Genomic DNA, 17884 nt, shown 5'->3' with positions numbered 1-17884 from the left:
AGAGCAGGGCACGGCACGGAAGGGAGCAGAGCAGGACACAGCATGGAGCAGACCAGGGCACGGCAGGGAGCAGAGAAGAGCAGAGCAGGGCAGGCAGCAGAGCACAGCAGGGCAGGGTAGGGTAGGGCAGGGAGCAGAGCAGGGCAGGGCAGGGCAGGGCGTGTTGATGTTCAGGGACATGTCCTCACATAACACTACCAGCGTGGTACACAATACATGCAACATTGGCAACACGGTGAGATTTTATCAGTGGATTAGGAATATTATGAAATTACTCAAGATAAATGAATGAATAGATAGACACATACTTTGTATTGTATGTTTGTTTACAGCTCTGCCCGAGTTATATGGCAATATACAGTACTACAATTGGGGTGTCTAGAGATGGGTAGATGCCATATCCCTATTGTGTTAACTTTCCAGAGACTAGCTGGATTTACTCATGAAGCACTGGTAGACGAGCAAAACAGAACAGGAAATTCACAGATTAGAATTCTCAAATACACTGGTTTATAAATAATAAAACTATGCAATGTACAAACCTGCAACAAGGAATTCATAAAACAAAGGTATTTTTTATGAATTTGTCACAGAGGCCTCTAAATGCCATACTCCCTACTTACAATGTCCCATGTTTTATATACCCTGTGCATCCTACCTAATACATGCATCCCACTTTGAGAAGGTGGCTGTGAATGAAATGAAAGGCTATCACATGGTTGGTCGCGCATTGTTTAATAATGTAATAAAGTGTAATCATAAAGCTGTACAGTAGACTCTGTCTAAAGTGTAAAGGGAGGCTTTGTACAAAATAAAATCAATAATTCCAAAGACCATCCCATTCAATAATCATTGTGGTTAATTGTTGAATTGTACATGATTAATGGATGTAAGAATCAGCCTGGAGAAAGCACATCTTGTATTCAAGTATTATTATTATTATTATTATTATTATTATTATTTATTTCTTAGCAGACGCCCTTATCCAGGGCGACTTACAATTGTTACAAGATATCACATTATTTTTATACATTTATACAGTTGAGTTTTACTGGAGCAATCTAGGTAAAGTACCTTGCTCAAGGGTACAGCAGCAGTGTCCCCCACCTGGGACTGAACCCACGACCCACCGGTCAAGAGTCCAGAGCCCTGATGTCATTCCCAATAGAGATGAATACAGGAAAGCAGAGGAACCCAAATTCATCCCTATGGTCAAATCACCCAGTGTACAGTATCCGCTGCCACTAGACCAATAAGGTCATCATCATTTTAATAGAAATATTACATAAGGTTGGCGTGTGATTATTATTATTTATTTCTTAGCAGACACCCTTATCCAGGGTGACTTACAATCGTAAGCAAATACATTTCAAGTGTTACAATACAAGTAATACAATAAGAGCAAGAAATACAATAACTTTTGTTCAAGCAAAGTACAAGTGTGACAAACCACAACTCAATAATACAGCAGATAATAGTGATAGTTACATCAGGATATGATTAAATACAAAATACTACAGGTTAAACACTTGGCAGATCACAGTATTCTGAAGTACAGGATTAAAGCCAGTAAAATAGGGGGCAGATAAGAGCAAATTAAAGCACATTTAAATGAAGGGTGATAGTGTCCAGGATACAAACAGAGGAGTTCTACAGGTGCTGTTTGAAGAGGTGAGTCTTAAGGAGGCGCCGGAATGTGGTCAGGGACTGGGCAGTCCTGACATCTGTAGGAAGGTCATTCCACCACTGCGGAGCACGGGTGGAGAAGGAGCGGGCTCTGGGGGCAGGGGAGCGTAGCGGAGGTAGAGCCCGCCTGCACTAGAAGACTTAGCGGAGAGGTCGAGTGGGGGTGTAGGGAGAGATGAGGGTCTGGAGGTAGCTGGGTGCAGTCTGGTCAAGGCATCTGTAGGCTAGTACAAGAGTCTTGAACTGGATGCGAGCGGTGATCGGGAGCCAGTGGAGTGAGCGGAGTAGTGGAGTAGCGTGGGTGAAGCGAGGCAGAGAGAACACCAGGCGGGCAGCAGAGTTCTGGATGAGCTGGAGCGGACAGGTGGCGGACGCAGGGAGGCCAGCCAGGAGGGAGTTGCAGTAGTCTAGGCGGGAGAGTACCAGGGCCTGGACCAGGAGCTGGGTAGCGTAGTTGGTGAAGAAGGGTCGGATTCTTCGGATGTTGCTCAGGAAGAATCGGCAAGTGCGTGCCAGAGTGGAGATGTGCTGGGAATAAGAGAGGCAGGGGTCCAGGGTGACTCCGAGGTTCTTAGCGGAGGAAGAGGGAGAGAGTGTGGTAGATTCCAGAGGAACAGAGATAGAGAGATCAGAGGAGGGGGAGTAGGAGGGAAAGAAAAGGAGGTCAGATTTAGAGAGGTTGAGTTTGAGGTGATGCAAGTGCATCCAGGAGGAAATAGCAGACAGACAGGTAGAGATACGGGAGGAGATGGTGGAGTCAGAGGTGGGGAAGGAGAGGAAAATCTGAGCATCATCAGCATAGAAATGGTATGAGAAACCATAGGATGCGATGAGGGGGCCCAGGGAGCGGGTGTAGAGAAAGAGAGAGAGAACAGGAGAGGACCCAAGACTGACCCTTGGGGGACTCCTGTTAAGAGAGGGTGAGGTGTGGCGGTTGCTCCACGCCAGGTTACCTGGTAAGTGCGGTTGGAGAGGTAGGAGGAGAACCAGGCCAGAGCAGTGCCAGAGATCCCCAGGTGTGAGTCCAGGAATGTACTGCTGTCGGATTTGAACAGAAGTACAAGACTGCGGCACACTCCAAAGGATAAGAACAAGATAGATTTAAAAGTATAGGCTACTACTCTGTTGAAAACAGTGCGCCACAAACCAATTCTTCAATGAATTGGATAGAGCTGTCCACAGAAATCAGGTGCTGACAATCAGGTGGGGGTCACTGGTGTTGATTGGGGTAATTTACCATTCAATGTGAAACAAGTGAATAAACAGCTCCTTGGATTTGTGATGATTGCTGCTTTTCTTAAACTAGAGCAGGGGTCTCCAACGTCGGTCCTGGAGAGCTACTGGGTCTGCTGGTTTTCATTTCAACCGAGCTCTCGGTTACTTCATTGCACTCATTATTGGCTTAATTAGTCCAGATTAACAGGTGTTCCAGATGTTTAGCTCTGATGATGTAAAAACACCTAGAAAACCAGCTGGATAGGGGCTCTCCAGGACCAGGGCTGGAGATCCCTGGACCTGGATAGGGGCTCTCCAGGACCAGGGCTGGAGATCCCTGGACTAGAGAACAACAAGCCACAAACTCAAACAGCGGTTTCTTCAGTTAATTCACTTTGAATTGTAAATTAGCCCAATCAACAGCGATGACCGCCACCTGTGGATAGCTTCATCTGAATAATCAAATAATCTGTTTGTTGCAACTCTAGATGAAAATGCAACTTTGTAAAGTCTACAATAGACATGCATGACTCCTTACAAACCGAATGAGATCAATGAGCTACTAGGAACTCAACAAGAACCGATGTTTCAAATGTTCTTAAGACTCCAAGCAACAACCCTCGTACATTTACTCTACGATTTCCAAAAAGTGAAGCGCATGTGTACAGCAGAATTCAGCATAACTGTAATTGGAATACCCATTCACGACAAAACAAATAAACAAATCAATTAATATTGAACTCTGATGAGCATATAGAGCTTCAAGCTAACCCCCTAGTAGCATCACTGAAAACACTAAATGCATCTGAATCTTATTCAGATCTCAATCTACTACACCTTCATTTTAGGATATACTGTAGCAAAACAGAAGCATATTCACTAAATTATTTCTGTATTTTATACCAATTCTTAACAGGAAGTGCTGCCACCGCTGAAATACCCCACACCCCTGCCAGCTACATGGCAGGGGGGCTGCTGGGACTACTGTTATTATTATTTATTTCTTAGCAGACGCCCTTATCCAGGGCGACTTACAATTGTTACAAGATATCACATTATTTTTACATACAAATTACCGATTTATACAATTGGGTTTTTACTGGAGCAATCTTGGTAAAGTACCTTGATCAAGGGTACAGCAGCAGTGTCTCCCACCTTGGACTGAACCCACGACTCTGGTCAAGAGTCTAGAGCCCTAACCACTACTCCACACTGCTGCTCCACTGCTACTACCTGGGCATTGTGGAGGCCTTGCATTGGGGGCCCAGTACTGCCAGTACCACCCCCTCTCCCCCTGCAAAGGCCAGCCCTTTTAAGGGCTTCTGCAACAGACACGAGCTGGGAGCGGAGCACCATCGGAGAGCGGGTGCAGCGATAGCCGCCAGTACCACCCCCTCTCCCCCTGCAAAGGCCAGCCCTTCCAAGGGCTCCTCCAAAGGGTGCAAGCCAATAGCAGGGCACCAGTGGAGAGTGGGAGCGACAACAGCTGCCAGTACCACCGCCACCACCGCCACGGCCTGAGGGCCCAGCACTGCTGCCTGACGGCCCTCCGCAAGCACCAGAGTGCCCCGCGCCGAGGTCAGCCTTGCCACTGCCAGTGCCATCGCCTGACTGCCACCGCCGGCATCTTCCGCCTGACTGCCCACCACATGCACTGGAGTTCCCCGAGGTAAGCCTTGCCGCTGCCAGTACCACTGCCTGACTGCCAACTGCCACCGTCGCTAGTGCCAGCAATTGCCATTGCTAGAGTGCACCGCGCCACCGCCGGCATCGCCACTGCTGGCATCGCCACTGCTGGCGTGCACCGCGCCACCGCCGGCATCGCCACTGCTGGCATCACCACTGCTGGCGTGCACCGCGCCACCGCCGGCATCACCACTGCTGGCGTGCACCGCACCACCGCCGGCATCACCGCCTCCATTACAACACTGGCTGCCAACTTACCAGTCAGGATCCGGAGGGAGAAAACCAGACATGAGGGGAGAGGGGTTGTGTTTTAAGGGGGGAGGTGGCCAATGGCAGCCATGAGTTGCATTGCGCCCAGCTGACTTTTTGGGGACAAAAAGAGACTAAGGTGGGGGCAATGTAGCGTGCTTTTGTGTTTATGTACCGTATTTCCTGCTGTCTGTTTGTGTTTGCATGCTGTGTGTGTTATTCCCTCCCCGCTGAATTCCACCATTGCTTGTTTGCCTTTGCCTTTGTGTATTCCCGTACCATGTGACCCGCTGTTTGTTTGTCTGCCCTGGTCTGTTCGCATTGGTTGTTATCTGTGCATCCTCATTGGTTGTTGTCAGTCTGTGCCCATTGGTCCTGGTGTGTGGCTGAGGGCCAATGGGATGTGTCTGGAGCCTGGTAATCTATTTCCAGCAGTAGTGTGGACAGAAGTGGTTAGGGCACTGGACTCTTGACCAGAGGGTCGTGGGTTCAATCCGAGGAGGGGGACACTGCTGCTGTACCCTTGAGAAAGGTACTTTATCTAGATTGCTCCAGTAAAAAAAAAAACTAAAAAAAAAAAAATACTGTATACATGGGTAATTGTTTGTAAAAATAATGTGGTGTCTTGTAACAATTGTAGTCGCCCTGGATAAGGGCGTCAGCTAAGAAATAAATAATAATTTGCATAATGGGGCGAGCTAAGCCTATAAAAAGGTTGTTGTGCTGGTTGCCATGGTTGCTGTGTTCCTGTATGTGAATCCTGTGTTGCCGTCAAGAGCTGTGGGCTCTGGTCTGGGTGCTGAGAGAGCGTCCAAGGAAATAGACAAAGGATTTGAACAAGAAACCAGCGTGTCTCTGTTTTCTGCCACCTGTGAAACGCTACAATACTAACAGTTAATTTTATACTGAGATACAATAAACCCTATACATACAACCATTGTCAGCCTCGTAGGCACAGACACACACACACTAAAGTTCTAGTGAAGTATTTTATCTCATTGATTGGCATTTAGGTACATTATGAAGGAAAGGATCAGTAAAGCCTGATTCACACTGGACTAAAAATCACCACAGAAACAATAAAGCCTGATTCCCATTGGATTAAAAAATCACCACAGAAACAGTAAAGCCTGATTCACACTGGATTAAAAATCACCACAGAAACAGTAAAGCCTGATTCACACTGGATTAAAAATCACCACAGAAACAGTAAAGCCTGATTCACACTGGATTAAAAATCACCGCTGAAACAGTAAAGCCTGATTCACACAAGACTAAAAATCACCACAGAAACTCTAAAGCCTGATTCACACAAGACTAAAAATCACCACAGAAAACAGGGGGGTTCAAATTTATCCACATCGGTGAAATGTAGTCTTGTGCGAACTGTCCATTTCTTTTTATCCAAGATCATTTTCAAAAATTTCAAACTCAGGCGTCCTGTGTTTTTTTACTCCCGTGCGAATCGACCATGTCAGTGTTGTGTTACAATTGATTCAGCATTTCCGGGGTATTCACCTCAAAGCAATACCAGCCTTCACAATAAACCATACTATAATATTAACATTGGTACGATCTGTCATGAGATTATTGCAGTTCAGTAAAACACAAAGATTGGGCATAACCAAATTGGGAACGGCCGAAAATACAAAACATAACTGGCGACTCTTAAAAAATGCTTTGTACAGTGCACTTGAAGATTTGTATGGCAATACACATCACTCAAAAGATAAAATGGTTTGGAAAATAAGTCGCAACAAAATTAGTTATTTACACCCGGTTCATTGTTTACAAATCATGCACAAAAGCGCCTTCTTTGGCCACAACATTGCATTTCATTTAGAATTTACTGACTTTCCTTGATGAAAACTAATCTGGGGAGGGTACCAGACGTCCTCTGCTTTTGACCAACTCTGAGGACACCTGGTTTTTAGTCCTACACGAAATCATGCTTAAGTTAAAGTTAGTTACTGCTTTTCATATGTAAATATATGTTATGTTAATATAAATCAGTTGTGTTTTGGAAGAATTTTATGTATCGATATGAAAACACATGCACGACATCGATGTATATTCAGAAGTCTGCACCACATGAGACCACTTACCTGAATCCCTGAAAACTCTTATGTAATAACATGCACAAACAGTCTGGCAGAAATGTACAAACCTGCATTTTTCAACTACAGCACTTTTAGATTGAATTATTTGAGAGGCACTATGCTACAAAATAGTGCAATATTGTAATACAAACACAACAATCTAAATAGAAATCATAAACACCTTAAAGGAATAATACCCAAGCATTAACACAGTCCCTTCTTGTTTTCCACAGTATTTTCACTTTGACACCAATGTCTTCTGCCATAACACTACAGGCCAAGTTCACTGTGTGTGTGTCATGTGGCAGGTATAGGACCCCATCTGAACTCTTGCATTATACAGCCTACATCAGTGATTTGCAACCTTTTTTTGAAACTGTACCCCTTCTCTCTGGAGATTTCAGAAGTACTCCGTTACAGTGTTGCTCTACTGAGTGGTCCCCCCGCTGCAATAAAAGGCATAATAATCAGATTAACATGTTTATTTTTCCCTGGTTTATTTAATATATCATTTATGTTACAAAGTTTGGGGCTGACAAGCTGCTGGTTTAGGACACAATACCAAACAGCAGGCCTAATTCTTAAACTTTTAAATTACAGGTCTTTGGATGCACAGAATCAAGACAATATTTGGGAATCTCTTCGTAAACACAGGTATTCGTTTTCTATTTGGCAAAGTTATAAATAATCCATAATAGTCTGCACTGTAAATGTTTATCAGGTTACCATTTACTTCCCATCTCAGCATCATTATGTGTACCATTTAAAATGTTTACAACATCAAAAACATTAACCTCAAGATAAAATTATAAAAACTAACAATGATAAACTTTTTTTTATTAAAGCCAATAGAAAAAGTGTCCCAAAGCGACTCTATAATTCTGCCGCTTTGCACCTTCTGTAGACTTTTTTTTGTTCGTTTTTCTTTTGCAAGTTTTTGACTCGAGAAACGATACACAGAATAATTTGGATGTACTCTATCAAACACCGAAAACAAATTCAACCAGCCGCTATTACTAAACTGCAGCCGTGCCCAATACATAACACAACAACTGTCAAAGTATGAGTATTGTGATTATTTATGTTTACCGAAGCATTTATACTTCTAAAAAACACAGAAAGACTGTGCTTCGCTGATTAGTATTCAATTATACGTCGAGTTGAAAACAGCAAAGTTCATGAGCAGCACAGAGCTCTCTGAGCGGAGCTCTCTACAGGCAGAATCCCCAGACGCTGCTTCACCCACCCTAGTCACAGCGGAAATCTGCTCAATCGAAATCACGCATGCGTACAGGTGGATGATCATTTTGAAACTATACTAACCTTTCAGCTGATGAACAAAAATGCAATATTTCTGCACAGTGGTCTTGAGATAATATATAATACAGTAGTCTCTGCATATAGGAACACCTCCTAAGAGAACACTTCGCCCAAGGGAACACCCTTGTGGTGAAATGGATTTTTCCCATTGTAAATGCTCCAGCAAAAGAACAGGAACTTTGCTTAAAAGAACACTTTCTTGACACCGCTAGCGATTCGTTCACCATGGATACAGTACTTGTAAAAAATGACTTGTCGTCACAAGAGTGTCTTGTGGGACACAGATTGGTATATTAAAATCTTTCCAGAACCACTGTTATATCATTTGTTTTATATTCTGATTTCCACGAGTGCACCTCAGAGCTACAAAATGGCATGTAAACAAACGGCAAAATGCCGCTGTTTCTCTTGCTACAAAAAGTTGGAAATTGTTTGAACTCCTGAAAAAGTGTCGCATAGCAATTTGGTGTTTCCCGTTCTGGTGAGTTGCTTCACCATTCTGTTAAATAATGTGCATGTCTTGCATATTGCTGCTGCATTTTGTTATGTGTGTAGGGGTGCTGTGTTAATTTAACCCCAAGTAACGCCCATTATTTTTGCCTCGGCCATTGTGATAGCCTGAAAACACACCTGGCAGCAATTCCATAGTACATAGCGATGTAAGCATTTTGACAGTGTTGCTTTGCTTTAGTTTTAAGAAGAACATAAGAACGTTTACAAACGAGAGGAGGCCATTCGGCCCATCTTGCTCGTTTGGTTGTTAATAGCTTATTGATCCCAGAATCTCATCAAGCAGCTTCTTGAAGGATCCCAGGGTGTCAGCTTCAACAACATTACTGGGGAGTTGGTTCCAGACCCTCACAATTCTCTGTGTAAAAAAGTGCCTCCTATTTTCTGTTCTGAATGCCCCTTTATCTAATCTCTATTTGTGACCCCTGGTCCTTGTTTCTTTTTTCAGGTCAAAAAAGTCCCCTGGGTCGACACTGTCAATACCTTTTAGGATTTTGAATGCTTGAATCAGATCATAGTCTTCTTTGTTCAAGACTGAATAGATTCAATTATTTTAGCCTGTCTGCATACGACATGCCTTTTAAACCAGGGATAATTCTGGTTGCTCTTCTTTGCACTCTGTCTAGAGCAGCAATATTCTTTTTGTAACGAGGTGACCTTAGTTTGCCTGTTACTTTATTATTATAGTTTATTAACATACACTTGCCTATTGTTTTGCTTTTACTTATTCAGTTAATTTCGTATGTTGATGCACGTGCATCATGACAAGTAATACACATGCATTTATTTATTGATTGATTCATAGTGTATACAGTGGATAACTCCGTCTTAGAGAACACTTTGGCTATAAGAACACTTCGCTCGCTTCCCGAGGGGTGTTCTCTTAGCCCGAGACTACTGTACCATTAAATAAATTCAAGATCATTATTATCTTTTACATTTCTGTGTCATCCTGCGTACCCCATGACCATTAGAAGTACCCCCGGCTCCTATTTTCTGTTCTGAATGCCCCTTTATCTAATTTGTGACCTCTGGTCCTTGTTTCTTTTTTCAGGTCAAAAAAGTCCCCTGGGTCGACATTGTCTATACCTTTTTGAATCAGATCACCGCGTAGTTTGAATCAGATCACTGCGTAAATCAGATCACCGCGTAAAAATAGAAATTGTTTAAAATGCATATGCTGGCTTTTTTAAATATCAATTTGAAAACCAAACGCCCTGGTATTTAGGATATTAATGCAACGATTCTATGAACTAGGTTTCTCAACGAGGCCTATTTATATTGCTCAATATACTGGCCAGCAGACCTCCAACACAACATTCATAAATCAACGCTGACCTTCACGGTGGTGCGGCAGGAACTTTATATATTTAATGCTGAACAATTTTTTTTTTTGGTAATCCTTAAAAACTGAAGCTAAAAATCACAGAATCCAGTTAAACCTTCCATTCTATTTAACAATAGGAATGAACTATCCACCCTGCAGAACGGGTCACCTCTGAAAGGCAGGCATGTTTATGTTTTGCAAAGCAATTCTTCAGCTTATGTGCTACCCATAATACAGCAGCTATTCTACAACTTTTCCACAAGCAGTTTGTCGGCTGTGCTCGTAGGACATCAATCCAGCTGAAGGGGACTGCATTGAGAAAATAAGGCAATCCTTATCTGATTACAATAGGGGCTTGTAATTAAATCCTGCAATGGCACCGGATGTCAAACTAAAGTGGTTTAATTAAAATATACATATATTTAAAAAAGCTGGGATAGACACTTCATTGTGCTTTCAGATCATAGCAGGAAATCCACAGAGCTGAGCACAGCACATATTTGTAAAGAGGTTTGGATTCACTATTGTGTTCCTGTGCACTGATCATGATCTCTGCAGGCTGTCAGGATGCATGAACAGCAGGAGATTCCAGCACAGGTGTGCAGCTTTGCTGCTTCAGTTTGCTCATTTATTGGCGGGGGTTCTGAAAGGACAGCCATTTAACACAGCAGAAGATTAAAACAATACCACGGTTTAGATAATACAAATAGGACTCTTTTCCAGGGTTCTGAAAACCACCATCTCTAGGAGCACTGCTTACTGTTATTTTCTTCACATTCTCCACCCTCAATGTACAGTAGAGCTAAGGGTAGCCAACACCTGGTTCATGTCTCTGCCAGTGAGCTGGGTTTACCTTCACTGTATACTGTAATTAGTCTAAATGTTGCAATTGATTGCCTGCTGCACCGCGCAGTGCAACATAGACTGTGCTCGGAATGAGATGCTAATCTGAGGTCCTGTCTACTGTGTGGGCACTAACGGACACTACATTCCCCAATTGCTGTCAACAGGGCCAGGACATCACTGTAAAGGAGAGGGTGCATTTCAGCTGATCTGTCTGGATTAATAAATAAACAAGGTGTCTATGTAGCTATAGGTCTGAAACAAGGGTATTCATTAGGGCTGTAAGGGTTTAAACCAGGGTGTGACGGGGGACTGCCCCGTCTTTATGAACGTGGTTGGGACTGGCAGGGAGGGGGTTAAATTCCTCCCTGCCAGGAAAACATGTGAGAATGTGGCTGGAGCCCTAATTGAGTAATCAGCAATTATTGATTAATTGGGCTCCACCCTTTGGGATAAAAGCCAGGGGAGAGGCCCTGGCTAGAGAGAGAGTTCTGGAAGGAGAAGAAGCGGTTTTCTGTGTGTGCTGTTTTGTTAAGTTTTGAAACCAGTGAAGGCAATGCCCAGCCTGGAAGCCGTATTTTTGTTTTAAGTTTTGTTTTGTGTTGATTGTTTGTGTTTGAAACCTTTTTGTTTGGCCCTTGTGCCTATTTATTTTGTATTTTTGTATATTAAAAACTTTATGTTTGAACTTTAAACTGTCTCTGAGCCTCAACCTCTGTCATCCTTGTCACACAGGGGTTCCCAAAATGCGGCCCGCGAGGACGCTTGGTGCGGCCCCCCAAAGCACACCCTCAACCTCAGCCAATTTTATTAATTCAGTTGCTACAGTCATTATATGTGCACTGTCCCTTTAAAAAAAATAACAGAGCCTATAGTGCACAGTAGATTTGCCGGGCTGAAGGAAAAAAACATGGAACCTCGTAAGAAAAAGTGTTCCATCGTTGAGGAGAGGAGGACTTTAAGAAAAATTGAGTAGTTACTACTTCGTTATCAGAAATGGTGAAAAAGCACTGTGCTTGATTTGTAAACAGCAGATATCTGCCACGAAAGAGTACAATGTGAAACGTCATTATGAGACAAATCAATTGTCTTGTGGGCGATCAGAGAAAGAAAAAACTTGAACAGCTACGAAGAGAACTATCAGCTCAACAATCCATTTTAAAAAATGTAAGTAAAGCAAGTGAAGCTGCAACACGAGCTAGCTATGTGATAGCTCACGAAATCGCAAAGAGAAGCAAGCCATTTAGTGACTTTAGTAGATTTTATTTTATTATTTTAAGAGCAAAACTGTATTCAGCTTCAACTACATCGGGGAAAATGCTCTTTGTACAGTATTGTAGTTTTGGTGTTCTTGGATATTTTGTTTGGGAAAGTACTACTGTAGTAACAGTACCCGGCTACAGTTTAAAATTGTTACTGTTCAATTACTTTTTTGTACAATGTTTCTGAATACGACTAGTTAGGCTACAGTACAGTAGCTAGTAGGATGTTACGTAGCAATCGTATGTAATTGCATAAAAAGCGCCAATGTAATGGCAGAGAATTTCTGAATAATTAATGCTGCACTTAATAGAAATGTGTGATTATTTTGTTGTATTCAGAAAGAAAAAATAAATAAAAACATCAATGTAAAATACAGTAACGTCTGTTTTATTTCTGCACATTTACTATGGAAATATCTAAATGTCCACACCATGGGGCAATTTACATAATTTGTTTATTTTGAACTTTGCATCTCAAACTATTTGTATGGTCCCCAGAGATTCGTATTAAGCCGAGTTCACTGTACATACATTCAGCTCTTAGTGAAGTGGTTAGTTGTACAAGTCAAGATGCATTCTGCCTCACTACTGAAGAATAACCCACAAAAGAGTTTAATTGGTATAGTTTGAAGAGTCTCTATTTCAGTATTATCTTCTTTAATTGTTGTGACCAGGACAGTGTAAGATGTGACAGCATGATTTTGGTGCTCAAACCTAAGCCTGTTGTGTCACCAAGACACAGGATAAAATACAAATACATTTCAAAGCTGCTGGTGTTGCAGTGGTAGTAATATACATTCCTAATTTAAATGCAAAAATGTATAGGAAATAAAAAAGGTGTGATTTGGGACGTATTTCGGTTTCATGAGTGGTACATTTTCTTGTGCGGCCCCCCATCCCGTGCAACCTCCGGAAATTGGCCCTCCATCACCCAAACTTTAGGAACCCCTGGTTTAAATGTTTAAACGGTAAACGTGGATTAAAAATATTTCCGTTTAAAATTTGTATTATACGTTTAAACGCAACTTACAGTAAAATATTATCAAATTATTTTTGCATATTTTCTGCAAAGCTATGGTTTCCCTTTCTATGGTTTTCCCTTTTAAGGAAACCTGACCTGTTCTTCCATGTGATCACTCTAAATACGCCTTGCATAAATTAAGGACAGACCAGCTTCCTGCGTTGTTGTGTATCTCCATCGCATTGCCTTTTTTCAGGTCTTATAGGGCTCTATGGAATCCGTGTTAACAAGAGATTGGACGGAATTATGGAATCAAAAGAATATTAACGCAGAATTAAGTGCTGTACGAAAAAAATGCATTTGGCAGTAGAGCATTAAGCTTGAGATTTACATATTTGAAGGGAAAATGTGAAACTAATGGTCAGTGGCGTAACTTTGGTTTCAAAAGTGGAGGAATGGATGGTGGGGGGGGGGGGGGGGCGATTCTGTAGCTGGGTTATAAATGAGGCGCGGTATTCTATAAGGGATAAACAACGAGAAGGGATGAATCAGTGAAGATAATTAATTCACCGTTCAAGTGCGTTAAATAAATGCAATCATGGAAAATATATAGAAACCTTTAAGGACTTAAACAATTAGACAAAACATTGCAGACTATTTTTAACATCTGTAGTACATCACAAAAAGTATTCCTCACACAGACTGCTATTACAGCCGTCACTTTGAACAATACGATCCCAGTGTTCACACAGAGAAGATTTATGGTAGTGAAACCATGGGCATAGCAGTAATATAGAATCGATCAAGTTCAAAACTAAAAGTTATGAAACACGCCTATCTGTTTGCTTTGGAGCGCCCCACACTGCACTAAAAAAAAATACAACCCGTTTTTAAAAGTTAACAATACTATTTTTCAATACAATTAGATAAAACAATACTTAATCCAATGAAGACGAACACAAACCAAATAGAAAAAGTAGAAGCCTGTAGGTTTACGGTTATGTGTTGTTCACCTTGCCTGCGGTGTGCATAAGTTCATTTACATTAACCTAATTAAAAAAAAATTAACAGTAAAAACGGAAATCAGAAAAAAAAATAAAATAATGGGAATCAGAACAAACAGTACTAGGGCCCTAGTCTTTGTATTGTACATTATTTCAGTAAAGTGACACGCCAGTTCACGCCACAGTAAAACACTGACACATTGGAAAAGAAAAACATGTAGCTGCTATTTATTTATTTATAAAAAGAACGGCGAATAAGATGTCTGTTACAAAGTGCTTACACCTTTTTATTTGTCCATATTTTATTGTGTGTGTTCAACAGGACATCTACAATTACAGAACAGCTTTTAATTACTCAAGCGAGCTGAACCAGAAGCCGGGAAAGAGAGGAACGCTGGGAAATGAAGTCTTTCTTTTTTCACGTGAATGTGCAAGCATCGAAGGGGAGGGACGCTGGGAACTAGTATTGTATCAGACGGCTTTGATTTTTAATGAAAAAAAAATAAAGGTTTTTGGTTCTGGACATGTTTTATTTCCTGCCAACAATAGACAAGTGAATGAAACTAAAAATGTAGTCTTGTCACTGTGTTTTAAGTTTAATTTAAATAGAGTTGTTTTATTAAATGTTTTTTCGATGTTGGATACACACGATTTTTGTGGAGCTTTTGGAGAAATGGTACGTTGTAAAATCGACTATGAATGTTTTATACTATTAAAATAGATTACATTTTAGTGCTGACTTGGTCCTCCTTTATGCTTTTATGTTTAACATTGTTTGTCTTTAAGTGAATCTATATGGTACGCGCTTTGAATAACAAACCGAGGTTAAAATATGACTTAAAATATTGGAAGTAAAACATAAAAATATGAAATGAGTGAAACATTAAATTTATGGCCGTTTAAACGGTTAAACGACCGGATTAACAATGTGTTTAAACTTGTAGTCAATTAAACGTAAATTTACAGCCCTAGGTTTTACAAGCCTTCAGTATATATGAGGAATGCACACAATCTAGCTAGGCTTATTATTTTGGAAAATTGAAGGCGTCACAGTAGAAATCAAAACATTCAGTCAAAAGTATGCTATTCAGTATGGACAAATAATGGAAACCCATGTGTTTCCTGAGGATAGATACGGATATGTAAGGTACATGAAGCACTCAAAAGGCTTGATACAGTACTCTATAAAATCCATTTTGAAAGGCATTTTAAAACACTTTGTTAGCAGTCTTTCAAAGCAGTACAAATGGGGGAAAAAAACAACTGGAGTTTCCATCAGTAATCTAGGCTACATGCATGACAAACACTTACCCAATTCACCCGCTGCATTCCTACCGCCCACTGCATAGAGATGTCCTTTGAGGGCACTTAGGTGGAAGAAAGTGCGCTTTTCATTGAGAGATGCCACCTGCATCCACTTGTTATAGCGAGGGTCAAATCGGAATACAGTGTCCACGGCAGTCTTTCCTTTTGTGTCGTAATTACTCTGTCCACCAACCACATACAGGAAGTTGCCAATCACTGCAATGCCATGCTGGTACCGTGGGGCATCCATGGGAGCCAATGATTTCCACTCATGTGCCTTTTCATCAAACAACCGCAGCTCTTTGCTAACAACCAGCTGCTGCCGTAGAACTCCCCCCAAAGTTATCAAGTGCGCGTTATCAGATCGGATAGCAGTTCTTTCTGACTGCATGACAGGCTGCATGTAGGGCATCATTTGGTAATTGCTGGCTTCCAGTAAAAGGTTGACACATGTGTTGTCTGTTCTCATGAAATCCACTGTCTGCACATGGTTTATAAGCTCCTGTGGGCTCATGAGAGGAAAGCGAATGTTCTTCATTAGCTTGGAGGAGTAGTCCATCCTGGAGTCTTCGTAACGTAGCCAGCGGCAGGCAGCTTTAAACAACTCCAGCTCGCTGCAGTGCTTGAGGCTGTTGCTGGAAAGCACAAAGGCTAGCCTGTCAAAGGGGAGCTTCACAAACTCTCCACTGCTCAGCAAGGACAGGAAGTTTTTTAAGATGAAATTATTCACATATTTATCCACCTCCGTAAGGTTGTATGTGTTTGCAATGCGCCCAATTTCAACACAGTTGTCCAAAGTAACCTAAAAAGAAATCCAGAAGAAAAAGAAAATAATGAGGTAAGCAAAACAAGTTGTTTATAAAAAGTGATTGCTAGGGAAGAACCAAGGCTGTTACTGGAAGGCAGTTCTGTTTAATAAATGATGTGAATATCAACTTGCTTGGTGGTTTTTACATTCAATATCTATTCATTTGAAATACGTTAGCAAGAAAAACAACAAGCAGCTTTTGATAAAATGGACGCGATGTAAAAAACAAAGTCCTATTGTAAGTGACTCTGTAGCAGCTGTTAATCCCCTAGTCTCTGTAAGTAGCTTTGGATAAAAGTGTCTGCTAAATTATTATCATCATCATCATCATCGGTCCATAATCTATGTTTTTTATTTTGTTTTGTTTTTTAAATCAGCAACATATCTGTCAGTTAACAGAAATAACTGCCTCATGAAAATGGTTGGTGGAAGCATTTTCCATGCACTTGCACCCTTTGTTGGAGTCCAGTATTATGCAATAAAATACAGTATTTATACAGTTAGTATAGATCTGTTAATGATATCTAATTAAAATGCAGATAATGGATATAATAAAAGGGGAAATGTAATTAGCTGCTACACAAAAAGAATGCATTCATTTAATTACTGAAATCCCTGCCCTAATACCTTTATCATAAAACCCATGACTGATATATGGATTACAATATACTTTGATAGCAAATGCTCCAGATGAAAGCACCCACTGGTTACAACTGTGACATTGTGTGCTACACACATTTCACCTGAGTAGTGTCTCTGGGGTCAAAGCATGTTGCTGTTTGCAAAGGATGTCAGTCAATAGGAGAAGCTGTTTGGTTAATGACAGGAAAGAAGGCGTTGAAGTAGAGACAATTTCACTGCCCAGGTGAAATGAACTAAGGTGTTCAATGCCACCCGAAAGTAAGTCTTGCAGACAGATTTCTTTAACCTACTGTATACCAGGTATCATGTTTAAAAAGAACATACATGTAAAACTGCACATTTAAGTCCTACAGTATACAGCAAATGGAAGTGCATGACAGATTGGATGTATTGAGTACTGTGAATCATGTGGTAGCTCGAGGCAAGGCAAGGAATAAGCGATCCATTCCTGCAGCTCACTTCTGTAATAAACTTGACAATACAGAAGAATCAGGTGATTGACCAATTCATTTCTACAGTACAGGAATTGTGCTTTTTAAATCACTGCTGATACTGCACAGCCCTCATTAACAAATAAACCAGGGTTTAGGCAGACAACCAGGAAATGCAATGACAACATTACAGATACTTCATCAAGAGTGATTCAAACATTGGAAGCCCAGAGAAGACAAGAGACAAACTGTTCTAAATCATTTACAAAACCTGGGAGGCCACACCATCCAGTATCTTAGCTTTCAAAGTGTCTTTTTCAGTTCAGATTATTGACTTGCTTGTCTGCCGTGGCGTGAGATGTTTCTGACAATGGAATAATGGACGTTAAGCATGTAGATTTAAGAGGTCATCAATAATGGGCCAAAAGAGAACGATGGCTGTGTCTTCTGCTCAGGTCTAGTGTTTTTCTCTCGCTAGTATAGTAAAAAATGCAAGATTAGAATTTCTTGTACAGAATATTTAAATCTGAAGTTTT

At 41.3% G+C, this 17884-nt stretch overlaps 1 protein-coding gene across 11 annotated transcripts in view; it reads right to left on the bottom strand.

Moving 5' to 3' along the window:
* Window positions 1–17884, bottom strand: part of LOC117430585 (kelch-like protein 13) — an 89930-nt gene that overhangs the window by 3480 nt on the left and 68566 nt on the right. For all 11 annotated transcript variants that reach the window (XM_034050773.3, XM_034050775.3, XM_034050767.3 and 8 more), the window contains one exon: window positions 15474–16269. In XM_034050773.3, coding sequence (XP_033906664.1) covers window positions 15474–16269 — 796 coding nt within the window. The remainder of the gene's footprint in view (window positions 1–15473; window positions 16270–17884) is intronic.

Source organism: Acipenser ruthenus, chromosome 26 (genome assembly GCF_902713425.1).
Source record: "Acipenser ruthenus chromosome 26, fAciRut3.2 maternal haplotype, whole genome shotgun sequence".
Classification (NCBI taxonomy): domain Eukaryota; kingdom Metazoa; phylum Chordata; class Actinopteri; order Acipenseriformes; family Acipenseridae; genus Acipenser; species Acipenser ruthenus.
Note: the sequence above shows the minus strand (reverse complement) of the source record. Positions and strands in the feature narration are given on the sequence as shown.